A 16,890-nucleotide genomic window follows, 5' to 3' on the forward strand; every position below is an offset into this window, starting at 1 on the left:
CTATGGAAGTCAGTTCGTGCTGCTAACTGTCTGATTACCAACATTTTTCAAAATATCATCTTTTGTGTTAAACAGAAGAAAGAAACTCGTACAGTTTTGGAACAAATTAAGGGTGATGAAATAACACAATTTTCATTTTTGGGTGAACTTTATACCTTTAAGAGCTACATTTAGCCTTAAATGTTATATGAATATGGGACCTGGAGCTCAGGTTTTATCAGCTGTACATTTTCAATGTACATTTAATTAAGAGTGAACAATAAACATTTGTTCAGTTTTATCACCAACACACTTTCATTGCAGAATATTATGAACTGAATGAACTGGTAGTTTACAAAGCTTTACAAATACGTGTGTACTCGGGCTGTGGGTGAAATGTCACCCGAAGCTGCTGTAGCTTTAGGCGCAGGCTTCCGAAAACACTCAGAGTGTAGTTTGGGTCTGCTTTCGTTTCAGATCCTCTTTTACATTAGTTAGTTAATTTCTAATTTGCGCCAAAAACACCACCAAGCAACTGATTTTCCTCCTCGGTAGGTGACGTCAGATCAGGTCACAGGCCACGGAAGCCCCAATGGTCCAAAAACGTTAGTGATTCGCAATCGCAACCACAGTCTGTGTTCGCAACACAGTGCGGGGTGAATTTATGAATGAAAGTTCTGTGACAAAACGATATTGTTACGTATTCTCACGCTTTTTAAGTGTGTATACGGAAACCTTGGCCTTTCCTAGTGGGTATACGGCGTATACCTGCGTATCATGTAGACTGAATCTAGATATGAGTGATCGATAGACAGATGAAGAGAGTCAGACAGACAGACTGACACAGACAGACAGACAGACAGACAGACAAAGACACACACACAGACACACACAGACAGACAGACAGACAGACACACAGAGACACACACACACACAGATACACACAGACACACACGCAGACAGACAGGCGGACACACACATAGACAGACAAACAGACACACACACAGACAGACAGACAGTGAGACAGACAGGCAGACACAGACAGACAGACAGAAAAACGCACAGACAGACACAGACAGACAGACAGACACACAAACAGATGCACACAAACAGACAGACAAACAGACAGACAAACAAACAGACAGACAGACAGACAGATACACAGACACACAGATACACACAGACACACACGCAGACAGACAGGCGGACACACACACATAGACAGACAAACAGACACACACACGGACAGACAGACAGTGAGACAGACAGGCAGACACAGACAGACAGACAGAAAAACGCACAGACAGACACACACAGACAGACAGACAGACACACAAACAGACAGCCAAACAGACAGACAAACAAACAGACAGACAGACAGACAGATACACAGACATAAACAGACAGCCGAACAGACAGACAAACAAACAGACACACGGACAGACAAACGAACAGACAGACAGGCCAGACAGGCAGACACACACACACACACACACAAACACACACACACACACACACACACAAACACACACACACACACACACACACACACACACACACACACAGAAAAAGACATACACACACAAACATGCAGACAGACAGACAGACAGAAGGACTGATGCTGATACAAGCATGTTTAAATGGTGTGATGAACATGTTTCTATGGACTCTGAAACACTCATTACACACACACACACACACACACACACACACACACACACACACACACACACACACACACAGGGTGTGTCGGAATGCTGATCAGACACTTTAATCTCTTATCTAGTGAATGGAGTTGGACCCTCGCCACATTAGCCGTGATTTTGCAAATCAGTGAGATAAACCAGGGCACATGAGGGGGATCAGAGCGAGAGAGAGAGCGAGTGAGAGAAAGACAGAGAGAGAGACCCACACACACAACCCCCCCACCACCACCACCCACACACACTCACACAGAGGTTAATGAATTTCCAGCCCTGTTGTATTTTCACCATGTTGATGTAGTCACGCTGTAATTCATCATCAGACACAGAGTATAAACCTGACACTCGAGGACAATGTCCCTTGTTTACCAAACACACACATCGCCCTGTGCCGTATCCATACTGTACTTCTATACACTTACAAGAGAAAACACACTTTTAAATCATCGCACCTTCATTTTGACCCCCGTTACAAATCCCTAAACCTTAAGAGATGTTTTCTAAGCAAAAATGAAACGAATTTTAATTGAACAAATTAGCGAGCTCTGTTAGCTAGCTAGGTTTTGCTAGCTTTTGCGAATTAGCTCACTAAAATTGTTAGCTCCTTCGTTCTTGTTGTCTTTTCTTAGCTAGCTACCGCAGCTTAGGGTTGCCACATTTAATACAGAAAATTAACGTGGGACACCTGCCGCAGCGGAGGGCCACGATGGCGTGCCAGTGGTGGTATATCATAACATTCGAAACTGTGAAAAGAACCGGCGAGGCGGCGTCCCGCCCTCCTCTGACTCTGATTGGCCGAGATTCACGGACCGTAACCCTAAAACAAACCAATCAAACCAACGATGGCAACGAGTATTACCCAATCAGGGGCAGTATAGGACCACACAATGTGGGTGGGGTGATTTGCATGGGATGCTGTATAATGTGGACCCATGTTAAAATACGGGACAAATCGATACGGGACGCGTCATTTTGCCTGTAAACACGGGACGATTCCGTATTTCACGGGACGGGTGGCAACCCTACCTCAGCTAGTTATACGATCTAGCCAGTTACGTTTTGCACGTCAGCTATTTAGTTATTAACCTAAAAAAACAACAACAGGATAAATGGTCATGTTTTGTAAACTATTTATTAACACGAGCTTACGTTTTGAAAACCGGTTACATAAATCGGCTAGTCGAGTTTTATTTGCCTCGCTAACCCGGCCTTAGCGTTCATTCCAGCGAGGTAATTAATCGTCGGTTTACTAGCAGCAGGTCATCGGTAACCAACACACACTTTAAACACACATTCAGCTTGTGCTCATGCCGCTTTGTTACGGGGAAAGAAAACAAGCAAGCGTAACAAAAAAAAAAAACGACAAAAAGAAAGTAAATCTTGCAGAAAGGCTTCTCGAAATATTAAATTCTTATTTAAAAAAAAGTGGAAATGAAAGCACGGCGCACAGAAAGCTGTAGCTCATCACTTCCTTACCGAAGCTGACGCTAAAGCTGGAAGCTTCAGAAGCGCAGCATGTGGGCTCTAATTAACTTCACGGCAACACAGACGAGGTCTTTAAAGACGAGTCTCAGATTGAAGAAAAAAATCTCATCGTTTATTTTCTTACACTTATTGTATTTACTGTATTTTGATGGGCTGATTATTGATATGGGGGTCACGGTGGCTTAGCGGTTAGCACGTTCTCCTCAAACCTCCAGGGTCGGGGGTTCGATTCCCACCTCCGCCTTGTGTGTGTGGAGTTTTCATGTTCTCCCCGTGCCTCGGGGGTTTCCTCCGGGTACTCCGGTTTCCTCCCCCGGTCCAAAGACATGCATGGTAGGTTGATTGGCATCTCTGGAAAATTGTCCGTAGTGTGTGTGTGTGTGTGTGTGTGAGTGTGTGTGTGTGAATGAGAGTGTGTGTGTGTGCCCTGTGATGGGTTGGCACTCCGTCCAGGGTGTATCCTGCCTCGATGCCCGATGACGCCTGAGATAGGCACAGGCTCCCCGTGACCCGAGAAGTTCGGATAAGCGGTAGAAGATGAATGAGTGATTATTGATGGCTGCGGCTACGTCAAATAGTTCAAATGTCACTAAGGCGTCTGATGAGATCGTATTCGGTCGAAACATCGTGTTGTCTAAAAAAAAATACAAAATGTAGAAAAACGCTAAATACGTATCGTGATGATGTCACTGTGATGAAGGGCAGTGGTGGCTCAAGTGGTTAAGGCTCTGGGTTGTTAATCAGAAGGTCAGGTTTCAAGCCCCAGCATTGCTAAGCTGCCACTGTTGGGCAATTGTGCAAGGCCTTTAACCCTCCCTACTCCAGAGGTGCTGTATCGTAGCTGGCGCTGAGCTCTGACCCTGAACTCTGACCCTGACCTCCTCAGTTGGGATCTGTGGAGAAAATAAATCCACTGTGCTGTAATGTACACGTGGCAATCATGAAGGCTTCTATTAATATTAAATCGCCGTTTACGCCCTCGTGAATAAGCCGTTACTATAGAAACGCCAACGTATTAGCAGCGTATTGACACTCAGGCAAAACGATAAAGACCTTGTGACCTGCAGCTAATGTAGCTTAATGTGCAACCTTATGGAAATGCACTGTCATATGCACACAGTGCATTATGGGTAATGGAAAAAAGTAAGATAGTGCTAGCATAGCACTATGCTTTTGGGACAAAACATATGAATGAATGAATCACCAAAACAGTGAATCAAATAGCGAAAAATGACTCAGTAAATGACGAGAGGAAAAAAAAAAACAGCGAGAACTTGAGCGTCGCTTTCGGCAAAAAAAAACCCCAAAAACTTCTCACTTCTTTTTGTGGAAAAACAGGAAGCGCTGCAGATGTGAAAAATGCTTCAACTGCAAATACTAAACCGAGAGTCGATCAGAGCGAGAGCACGCGCTCGTGCCGTGGAGCCGATGCCTGACCCGCAGCGCTGGACTGTGCCACGTCCCTCTTTATTACAGTTCATTGACCTCTAATAAAGGTTGCTAGCCTGCTGTGCTTGAGCCGAGATACAGGAAGGAGGTAACCGGTGTTTATTGCAGCTCTAGACTTCGGTAAGGACCGGACTTTGGCCCGACAGCATCGTCAGTGCCTTTAAAAAAAAACAAAACAGGGTCGTTAATCGACACGGAGGCGCAATCGCGGTTTTATGATCCGACTGCGTGACTCGGTTGTGAAGGAGGACGGAGGACAGGAGGTGGCGGAGGAGTGTGTGTTTGTGTGTGTGCATGTGTTTGTGTGTCAGAGAATGCACCATGATTTAACGATGGTGAATCCGGAGAAACGAAGAGACAGGAAGAGCAGAGGGACGATAAGGAAGATTTATGTGGACGAGGTTAGAGCCCGGAGTCTTCCTCCTACTCGTGCTGATAATCAAGAACCTGAGAGATGACAGACTCACACCGTGTGTGTGTGTGTGTGTGTGTGTGTGTGTGTGTGTGTGTGTGTGTGTGTGTGTGTGTATCTAGCACTTTGTGAGGACCAAATATCCTGACAACGATGTGACTGTGTCAAAAGTCCTCACAAATCACCCGGTCCTCATTATACAGTACGTTTCCTCAGATCTCGGATTTTGCTGCATGTGCAGGTCCCCACAAAGACAGAAAAAACAGATGGTGTGTTCATGTGTGTGACAATGCTCATGCTGATCTGGACAATTTTGTGTTAAACTGTGTGTGTGTGTGTGTGTGTGTGTGTGTGTGTGTGTGTGTGTGTGTGTGTGTGTGTGTGTGGAAAAAATGTGTTTGTTATAGTTATGGAAGGAGTCTCCAGTGTCAGCGCTTTGTAACAGTCAGAGGTAAAACTGTAAACATCAGTCGTTAATGTTGTGCTTTTTGTGTAGTGTGTGTGCGTGTGTGTGTGTGTGTGTGTGTGTGTGTGTGCGTGTGTGTGTGTGCGTGTGTGTGTGTGTGTGTGTGTGCTCTCTTTACTGGAAGAACAATAGCTGGAAGGGGAGCACATTGTGAGGAAGAGCAGTAACCTCGAGTAGCAGATAAGAGAGAATTAGGGCTGGTTCTCTCTCTCTATAGGCCCACATCATATGACTATATAAGATATCTAGTATATCATTCTCTATATATCTTCTTATCTCTCTCTCTCTCTCTCTCTCTCTCTCTCTCTCTCTTTTTGTCTCCCCCCCTCTTTCTCTCTCGCCCCCCCCCCTCTCTCTCTCTCGCCCTCTCTCTCTCTCTCTCTCTCTCTCTCTCTCTTCCAGTCAGAGGTTTTCGTCATTTGCACACCTCCCACGCCGGGGATCAAATACTGGTCAAATTCATGCCTCTGATCATGTGAAACTAAATTCTCTGTGTCCCGACTGACCGACTTCACCTCATCGCACGGCCGCGTGAAGACCGTAGCTTGAGATTTGTTCCAGAAACATCACACAGATTACGGCTAGGATTTGTACGGTGATAGACAGAGAAGATAAAACGAGCGGCAACGAGGTGCAAAAATAATAAAATCATGAGGCTAAAACAACTCCAACACTTCCTGCTATCTACTCGAGCCTTCATCAGATCCACACACACACACACACACACACACACACACAAACAGTCATGCACTATCTCTTGCTGCATCATTATATCCATCCCTCCCTAACAGAGACTTCACGCTGCAGTGCATTAAGTGCTTTTCTGCATTTTCTTCACTATTTACCAGAAACCACGACGCTTAATTCGGTCGAGTAAACAAGGACGCGGAATGATGCGATCAAGCGGTGTTGCCATGACGACCGCCATCGGAACAGAGCCCTGGACACTTTAGACGTCTTCCGTACATGAACCCGAAGTCTCCTTCACCTATCGTTAATAATACAAATACCACCAATTGGTGATTAACCACCAATCAGCTACCAGGATACCTTGTGTCCCTTTTCCACCGAGGCAGTTCGAGTGCAGGTTCGGAGCCTAATTCAGAACCAGTTCTTTCTGTTTCGACCGGCAAAGCACCGGCTCCGAACCAGGAAAAGTGGTTCTTAAGTAGCACCAAAACGTCGCTGGTCTAGACTTAAGAACCGCTTGCGTCAGGAGCTGTGGGCGGGGCTACTGTTAGCGCATTTGATAATGTACCTTAAGTATACTAAAGTTTAATAAACTTTTACTTTACCGCAATATGATACATTATCAGCACACATGATAGTAGGTAGCTACATGCTAAGGCTAAATTTTTTTTCTGTGTTAACGATAAAATAACGTTATGTACTTTATCGATTACAACCTCCGTTTATACAGATTACACGGAGCCGCACGTACACGTTTTATTCGCCGCGTTTGGATGCTGATGTAGGTTCGCAAAGCCATGAGCATTAACAGTAAAGCAACATCCGCCATTGTTGTCGTGTTTGTGTTTGCCGCTGCTGCGCTAACGTCGCTGGGACACGTGACACGTATACAATGATGTCACACTCGGCACTGTGACGGCTCTCTAGCCGGTGGAAAGGCAAACCGGTTCTTAAAAGGTTCGCCAGTGGAACCGACTTTGAACCAGCACTAGCGCTAGCTCTGAACCAGCACCCGGTTCTTTCCGGTGGAAAAGAGGCAATAGTGCACCTGAGGAAATCGAGAACATGCCGGGGATATTTTATATTAACGTGCACGTTTTATTAATACGTCATCGTTTCTATAGTAACGGCTCATTCACAGAGACATTGTCGTAGAGTTCCTTCTTTTACTGTTTATTTTATCCCAAACATAGTAACATCTAAACTCTATAGCTAAAAGTATGTGCACCCCTGACCTTCTCACATACATGTGCTTCTTCCTCGATCTGTTACCCAAAAGTTGTTTGTTTGTGCCGAAGCTTTTCGGTTTCCCTTCAATAAAGAACCTAAGCTTCCCAGAACCTGACAAAGCCGCTGAGCTCCATGAAGATCTGGTGTGGAAATGAAGGTTTGTGTGAAGACCTCGAGTGTCCTGCACTGAGCCCTGACTCTGGTAAACTGGAACTGGAGTCTCCTCAACATCTCGACATCAGTGTCTGATCTCACTAATGCTCCTGTAGGTTGTGTGAATGATCACCGATCCATCTGGAAAGCCTTCCAGAAGACGACAGTTGAGCTGATTATAACAGCAGAATGGAGCGTAAATCTGGGATGACACGTTCCACGAGGGGTGCACAAACTTTTGTTGTCAGTACAGTGTGTAAGAAATAAGTATCCCATGTAAAAGCTGTGTAAGTGGAGAGAAATAAATGATACTGAAGGACAGAAATACATAAATGGTTCAGAGGCTCATACTGTATGATGCTTTACTGTAATAAGGTGTCACACTCATTAGAGGCCTACAAAGTTTCCTGTAACACAAATAACACAAATCCTAATAATCTGGCAAACAGCCCGGTAATCACAACGGAGACGCACGTACTGTAGCATGTGCCACTTCCTTCACGCAGGAGACAAAACAGAGAAAAAAATGACACGGAAATGTTACCATGTAAATATTCAAACACATTGGGGTCAGTTTCAGTTATTTGGTATAAATTGCTTAGCGCCGCTTTAAACTACGTTTATAAATCGCTTAGGGCTGCTTTAAACTACGCTTTAAACGATTTTAAACAAATTAGAAAACACGCTAATGTTGTGATCTCAGTGAGGTCATGATGAACTCTCCCTCACACACACACATACACACACACACACACACACACACACACACACACACACACACACACACACACACACACACACACACACACACACACACACACACACACACATCAGGACAAGGGTTTACACTCAAGCAAACTGTAAAACATTTGTAGGTGTTTTCTTGTCTTGAGAAACAGGTGGACTCACACACTCACAAGATATTCTCACACACACACACACACACACACACACACACACACACACACACACACACACACAAGATATTCAGCATGGATGCACGATTCCAGATGCCTGCACTTTATAAAGACTTGATGAGTCTTCTTAGATTAAAAAAATGTGTGGGCGTTTTCTTGACATTTTGAGAAATAATAATAGTAGATGGAATCCAAAGACAACACACACCACACACACACACACACACACACACACAATGAGAGAGAGAGAGAGAGAGAGAGAGAGAGAGAGAGAGAGAGAGAGAGAGAGAGAGAGAGAGAGAGAGAGAGAGAGGACTGACCCAGTGCCGAGGGCTGCTGTCAGGTGATCGTGGCTGGTATCTCTGCAGTGCCACTCCTCCATCAGTGTCCAGCTCCAGACAGAGGGGCAGCGGTGTCCATGGTAGCAGAGATGCCAAGGGGTAGTGAGAGATCATGATGTCTCTCCTGTCTCTTCTGAGTCCCACTCAAACCCTGTGTATGCTAAGAAGAATAATGCAGCTCGAAGCATGCAGCCATGATCCAGTCCTGATGAGAAAGATGATGAGGCTGATGATGAAGCTTCAGGTCGCTGTTGCTCACGTGCGTCTGCAGCTCAGCATGGGATGAACTCCATACACACTCTACTCACTCACACACATGCACAGGCACACACACACTCTCCCTCTCCCTCTCTATCCCTCCCTCTCATGTGAGAGAAGCTTGGCTCTCAACTCTGACCACATGAGTGATTAAACCCTATTGTGTCTCAGACTCCGCCTCTGTTTAAAGCGGGGGAGGGGCTTTAAAAAAACAGCCATCATTCTAATTACAGACAGGACATGAGAAACAGAAAGAGAGAGAGACAGAGAGAGAGAGAGAGAGAGAGAGAGAGAGAGAGAGAGAGAGAGTCTGTGTATGAAAGAGAAAGTAAGAAACAGGACAAAAGGCAATGCTGAGACTTTTCATCTGAGAGAAAATGAGAGGATTAAGGATTTAAACTAACGAACACTTCCAAAGCCGCTTCTTATCCCGCAGGATCTGGAGCTAAATATTGATCAGACTATTCATCTTAAAGCGGCAATTAGCAAAACTCTTAAAGCAGCAACCAGTAAATATCTTAAAGCAACGATCAGCAAAACTCTTAAAGCAGCAACCCCCAAATATCGTAAAGCAGCGATCAGCAAATCTCTTAAAGCAGCAACCACTAAATATCTTAAAGCAGTGATCCGCAAATCTCTTAAAGCAGCAACCACTAAATATCTTAAAGCAGCGATCAGCAAATCTATTAAAGCAGCAACCACTAATCTTTAAGCAGCGATCTGCAAATCTCTTAAAGCAGCAAACACTAAATATCTTAAAGCAGCGATCAGCAAATTTCTTAAAGCAGCAACCACTAAATATCTTAAAGCAGCGATCAGCAAACCTCTTAAAGCACTACATAGGGGATCGGGAGCAGGAGCCATGTTAAACACACTCACTATCTGCGGATCAGCTGTGTTACTAAGTACCTGACAGAAATCACAGCAGTGTGTTAAACAATAATTAACCAAGACAAAATAAAGGCTCGTGCACACACACACACACACACACACACACACTCACACACACACACACACAGAGAGATCTTAATATCTAATCAGAAACATAGTGTTTCACATAGTAACTGAGAAATCCGGAATGAACAGGTGAATCAGCAGATTTAATAAAAAGATTTCAAAACGGATCCACACACACACACACACACACACACACACACACAAACCCAGGCAAAACCTCACGTTACAAACTCACAACCAAAGAGATTTTTCAATCTGTAATTTTTGTCCACATCATCAAAATCAAAACAATAATCATGAATCCTAAAGTTTTAGGGGTTTTGTACTACATTAAAACAATTAATTATGGTCATCAATAAAAACTAAATAAATTCAAAACCCTAAAAGTTTCTAAGTAGAAACAGAATTTTTCTTCTATGAAAATCAACCTCGTAAAACAGCAACCAGCAAAACCCTTAAAACAGCTATCAGTAAAGACCTTAAAGCAGAATCCACTAACATCTTAAAGCAGCAATCAGCAACATATCATTCCTCTCCATGCAGATGTCTCTATGGATTTCGGTACAGCAATTAGTAAAACTTGTAAATCAGTGATTAAGAAACTTTTCAAAGCTTCCAAACACTTTAAAGAGATTACCAAAAAACTTTAAAGTGGAAATAACCAAACTTCTTAAAGCAGCCATCACTAAATATCTTAAAACAGCAATTTCCAACCACTTAAAATCTTAAAACAGCAATCAGTTAAACTCATAGACCAGTGATCAACAAACCTCTTAAAGCAGCGATCTACAAACGTAATAACCAGTAAACAATTAGCTTATTGTTAGTTTAATGAATAAGAAAAACAGAAATTTCAGTCAACTAAAAGAATGTTACTCAGTAAACGCTAAATAAGGCCATTTTTTTTTCCGTGTTCTTTTTGAAAACAGAAATTAAAAATGTGTATTTCCGAATTAGTTTTATTTTGAGAACTCATTTAGATCGTTTTGGTCTAATTTATTTCTAATTTATTTAAATAATGTGTAGCCTTGTGTAGCATCCAGGAACGGTGTCTTAAGTGAAATGAGAAAATAAAATAAGGAATAAATAAAAGAAACTCCAGCAAAAGCGACTGAATATCTGTGACTTGACAAAAACAAACGCCAGCTGAATAAAAGTTCCACTGAATTCAGGTCACTGTTCGGACTCAGAACCGAAGTGCTGATGTCAGCAGAAAACATTGCTTATGTGACCAGCTTATAAATTCCTCCCTTTTATGATTAATATGGCTAAAGGTCAACCAGGAGAAATGAAATCCAGGCCTTAAAGATGTGACATTAAACTTTAAACATCTCTGATTTATAAACATGGACTTTTGGTAAAGAAATCTGACTTCATATGATGCAAAATTTAAATTAAAACTTATAAAACTTCTTAAATATATTTGAAATATATAAATTTCTTTTACATTTTTACAGCAGATATTTTGGCCTGATTAAAAAACTATTCCAAAACATACATCCATCTTCTACCGCTTATCCGGGGCCGGGTCGCGGGGGCAGCAGACTGAGCAGGGACACCCAGACTTCCCTCTCCCCAGACACTTTCTCCAGCTCTTCTGGGGGAATACCGAGGCGTTCACAGGCCAGCCGAGAGACATAGTCCCTCCAGCGTGTCCTAGGTCTTCCCCGGGGCCTCCACCCGGTTGGACATACCCGGAACACCTCCCCAGGGAGGCGTCCAGGAGGCATCCGGAACAGATGCCAGAGCCGCCTCAGCTGACTCCTCTCGATTTGGAGGAGCAGCGGCTCTACTCTGAGCTCCTCCCGAGTGACCGAGCTCCTCACCCTATCTCTAAGGGAGCGCCCAAACACCCTGCGGAGGAAACTCATTTCGGTCGCCTGTATCCGGGATCTTGTCCTTTTGGTCATGACCCAAAGCTCATGACCATAGGTGAGGGTAGGAACGTAGATCGACCGGTAAATAGAGAGCTTCGCTTTGCGGCTCAGCTCTGTCTTCACCACAACAGACCGGTATATCGACCGCATCACTGCAGAAGATCCACCGATCCACCTTTCGATCTCTCGCTCCATCCTTCCCTCATTCGTGAACAAGACCCCAAGATACTTAAACTCCTCCAGTTTGGGCAGGAACTCTCTGCCAAAATTATTTATCTATCTATCTATCTATCTATCTATCTATCTATCTATCTATCTATCTATCTATCTATTTATTTACTTTTAAAAAGGTTATTAAAATCCACACTTTGGTTCAATCAAACTTTAATAAATGTAATTAAACTTTATTAAAATTTAAACTAAACGGAAACAGGAGATTTTGGTGGGCGGGACTTTGTATTTATCCCATCAGGAATTTGATTGGCTTGTGAAAAGTGGGCCAGAAGAACATGAAGTCTGATCTAGATGCTGGCTTCCGTCTTTAATTAAACAGATCAGATTTATTTCAGTTGACTCAGATTTAGGTGTGTGGACATAAAGGGAGTTTTTCAGTAGCAGTTTGATTCACACTCGGCTTCACTGTTCACACTACACACTCCTCCTCTTGTACTGAACTCCGTCAGTGTGTGTAGGAGCAGGAGAGGAACACAGATCTCAGTGTTATTACAGTTTAATCATGAAGACATAACAGGGATCAGAACATCCCCGCATGGACTTTATAGAAACGGCTGATTCTGCTCTTCAGGGAGGACAGAAACGCTGCCATCTCTCTCTCTCTCTCTCTCTCTCTCTCTCTCTCTCTCTCTCTCTCTGTATGTGTTTCTCACTCTCTGTAGTCAAGTCAAGTTCCCGGACCATGGTGCTACTTAGGGGTTAATTCCTGTAAATTACCCCAATACATTTTTACAATATTTGAAACGCCATCCCTGACCCTTAGCACAAACTCTACTTCCTAACCCCAACCCCTACAGCTAACCCTAAACACTAACCCCAACCACTATACCCCAACCTCTACAGCTAACCCTAAACACTAACCCCAACCACTATACCCCAACCACTACAGCTAACCCTAAACACTAAGTCCAACCACTATACCCCAACCACTACAGCTAACCCTAAACACTAACCCCAACCACTATACCTCATCCCCTACAGCTAACCCTAAACACTAAGTCCAACCACTATACCTAAACCCCTACAGCTAACCCTAAACACTAACCCCAACCACTATACCCCAACCCCTACAGCTAACCCTAAACACTAACCCCAACCACTATACCTAAACCCCTACAGCTAACCCTAAACACTAACCCCAACCACTATACCCCAACCCCTACAGCTAACCCTAAACACTAACCCCAACCACTATACCCCAACCACTACAGCTAACCCTAAACACTAACCCCAACCACTATACCTCATCCCCTACAGCTAACCCTAAACACTAACCCCAACCACTATACCTCATCCCCTACAGCTAACCCTAAACACTAAGTCCAACCACTATACCTAAACCCCTACAGCTAACCCTAAACACTAACCCCAACCACTATACCCCAACCCCTACAGCTAACCCTAAACACTAACCCCAACCACTATACCTAAACCCCTACAGCTAACCCTAAACACTAAGTCCAACCACTATACCTCATCCCCTACAGCTAACCCTAAACACTAAGTCCAAGTACTATACCCCAACCACTACAGCTAACCCTAAACACTAACCCCAACCACTATACCTCATCCCCTACAGCTAACCCTAAACAATAACCCCAACCACTATACCCCAACCCATACAGCTAACCCTAAACACTAACTCCAACCACTATGCCTAAACCCCTAAAGCTAACCCTAAACACTAACCCCAACCACTCTACCCCAACCCCTACAGCTAACCCTAAACACTAACCCCAACCACTATACCTAAACCCCTACAGCTAACCCTAAACACTAACCCCAACCACTATACCCCAACCCATACAGCTAACCCTAAACACTAACTCCAACCATTATGCCTAAACCCCTAAAGCTAACCCTAAACACTAACCCCAACCACTCTACCCCAACCCCTACAGCTAACCCTAAACACTAACCCCAACCACTATACCTAAACCCCTACAGCTAACCCTAAACACTAACCTCAACCACTATACCCCAACCACTACAGCTAACCCTAAACACTAACCCCAACCACTATACCTAAACCCCTACAGCTAACCCTAAACACTAACCCCAACCACTATACCTCATCCCCTACAGCTAACCCTAAACACTAACCCCAACCACTATACCCCAACCACTACAGCTAACCCTAAACGCTAACCCCAACCACTATACCTCATCCCCTACAGCTAACCCTAAACACTAACCCCAACCACTATACCTCATCCCCTACAGCTAACCCTAAACACTAACCCCAACCCCTACAGCTAACCACAACACCTAAAACCTAACCCCACCCTTAAACCCAAACCCCTACAGCTAACCACAACACCTAAAACCTAACCCCACCCTTAAACCCAAACCCCTACAGCTAACCACAACACCTAAAACCTAACCCCACCCTTAAACCCCTACCCCTACAGACAACCCTATCCTCTGACCCATACCCATACAGCTAACCACAACCTCTAACCAAAACCTCTACACCTTACCTTAACCTCTAACCCCAATCCCTACAGCTAACTCTAACTATTAACACCAACCCCAGCAGCTATAACTAACCACTGAATATCACTTAAACCCCTGCATGTGCACTGTGAAGGTGGAAGTAAATCCAACTGGTTATCTCTGGTGTATCTCCAACTGGTGTTCCGTTCATAGCTCACACCCAAGAGCTTGTTAGCGAGGTTCCCTCAGTCCGTTTGAGAACTCTGAACTGACTCGAATGCAGACTTGTGTCGGGTTTGTTTGCGGTCGTTTGTACACCTGAGCTGCTAAACCGAGCCAAAAGACAGAGCTGTAGTGCTCCAGAGAAGCCATGTGGAGATTTCCAGAGATTTGGATCAACCATCTGGCTCTGATTCGGCTGTACAGCGTTTCCTCATTAACGCTACCACTGATGTTAACGTGTCAATACGCCACTAAGCCACTTTCAGAAAGAAAACCATTCAACTGTGCTGTAATAAAAGTCCGTGTGACTCATCAGATGTCTTTTTTTATTTGCTGTTGATTTACAGCTAAGTCTAACTGTGTTCGGTTGAGCCGTAGCCATAGCGATGACTGGATAGCGGTGGCCTTGGATTAAGATGCTGCGAGAGGTTGCAAAACAGTGTCTATGTTCGTAGTGGTTAAGAAAAACACACAGAGTAACAAACAGCTACGAGACCGAGATGATCCGATGGTTTAATGCCTCTTTATCAGATCTGTGCATGGCTCATGAGAAATAAAAGCAGGTGCGGGAAATATCAGTGTATATGAGACTGGTACAATCGATCACAAGTGTTGAGTCATACTGCAGATGGCATTGTGGGATAGAAAGGAGTGAGAAAGTAGGAGGAACGCCATCTCCCCACATCGCACTGCAGTCTCCAGGCTTTTATGTAGGAGGAGGTGAGGAGAGATGTCTGTGCTAGAAATACAGTTTATTCTGACTCTCTAGATTACACCCCTCTGTCTCTCTCTCTCTCTCTCTCTCTCTCTCTCTCTCTCTCTCTCTGACTCATCTGTTGTGCTTATGTAACTCAGCAGATCATTTGCAGAGGTGTTGTTTCACCTCCAGCAGCACTCACTCTACTCCACGCTACTCAACTATTCCGTCTCTCTCCTCCGTCACGCCACATTTCACACACACACACACACACACACACACACACACACACACACACACACACACACACAATCGTGCATGCCTTTTCCATGTAACAGGGTCCTCGGTTTTGACAGGCGTTTACTTCAGTCTGAGTGAAAATGACATTTACAACCTTCACCTTCATCTCTGTAGCTAGGTTTAAATTTTATCTTTATCCACTGTAGAAAGTATGAACAAAACTGAAGAGATTAAAACAACGATGGGGGGGGGGGGGGGCATGGTGCCTTAGTGGTTAGCACCAGGGTTGGGGGTTCGATTCCCACCTCCACCTTGTGTGTGTGGAGTTTGCATGTTCTCCCCCTGCCTCGGGGGTTTCCTCCGGGTACTCCGGTTTCCTCCCCCGGTCCAAAGACATGCATGATAGGTTGATTGGCATCTCTGGAAAAGTGTCCGTAGTGTGTGAGTGTGTGAGTGAATGAGAGTGTGTGTGTGCCCTGTGATGGGTTGGCACTCCGTCCAGGGTGTATCCTGCCTCGATGCCCGATGACGCCCGTGACCCGAGAAGTTCGGATAAGCGGTAGAAAATGAATGAATGAATGAATGAATGAATGAATGAATGAATGAATGAATGAAACAACGATCGACGTAAATCACACAACATTATATTTGGGCTTTGATTTCACTTCCTCTGCTGCACAAACCGCATTTTTACAAGACAAACTTTTAAATAATAATAATAATAATTAATTCTCCTTTTGATTGCACCAGGTTTTTATTAACACAAACTTATTTCTGAATAGATTCATTTAAAAAAGAGTCACTAGAAAATGAATCATAGTTCACTCTTGCATTACATATCCATACGATCAGCTATAGATTGTGTGCAGGTTTACGTTTAGGTTTATATGTCTGTGTCATTTTAAACATCTGGCAATGTCGTGTTTGAAACCATGTGCACTACGACTCGACTCAATGAATCGTTTTGGTCATTCGGTTCAGCGGGTCGGTGGTTGAATCGGTGAATCTTTTGGTCGGTTTCTCAAAGTTATATAATATACATGTATATTGGTTTCAGCAAACCATCAGTACATTACAGTCATGACTGAGATACGTTCGCCATTCAGTTACTACAGAGATTCAGTATTCATATGCTCAGTGAATC

At 44.0% G+C, this 16,890-nt stretch overlaps 1 protein-coding gene across 1 annotated transcript in view; it reads right to left on the reverse strand.

Moving 5' to 3' along the window:
- rgl1 (ral guanine nucleotide dissociation stimulator-like 1) overlaps positions 1-9,215 on the reverse strand; it is a 37,067-nt gene extending 27,852 nt beyond the window's left edge. Inside the window, exon 1 of the mRNA XM_047799874.1 lies at positions 8,805-9,215. Coding sequence (XP_047655830.1) covers positions 8,805-8,939 — 135 coding nt within the window. The 5' untranslated portion in view covers positions 8,940-9,215. The remainder of the gene's footprint in view (positions 1-8,804) is intronic.
- Positions 9,216-16,890: the final 7,675 nt, after the last annotated feature.

The sequence above is a fragment of the Tachysurus fulvidraco genome, chromosome 14, assembly GCF_022655615.1.
Source record: "Tachysurus fulvidraco isolate hzauxx_2018 chromosome 14, HZAU_PFXX_2.0, whole genome shotgun sequence".
Taxonomy (NCBI): Eukaryota; Metazoa; Chordata; class Actinopteri; order Siluriformes; family Bagridae; genus Tachysurus; species Tachysurus fulvidraco.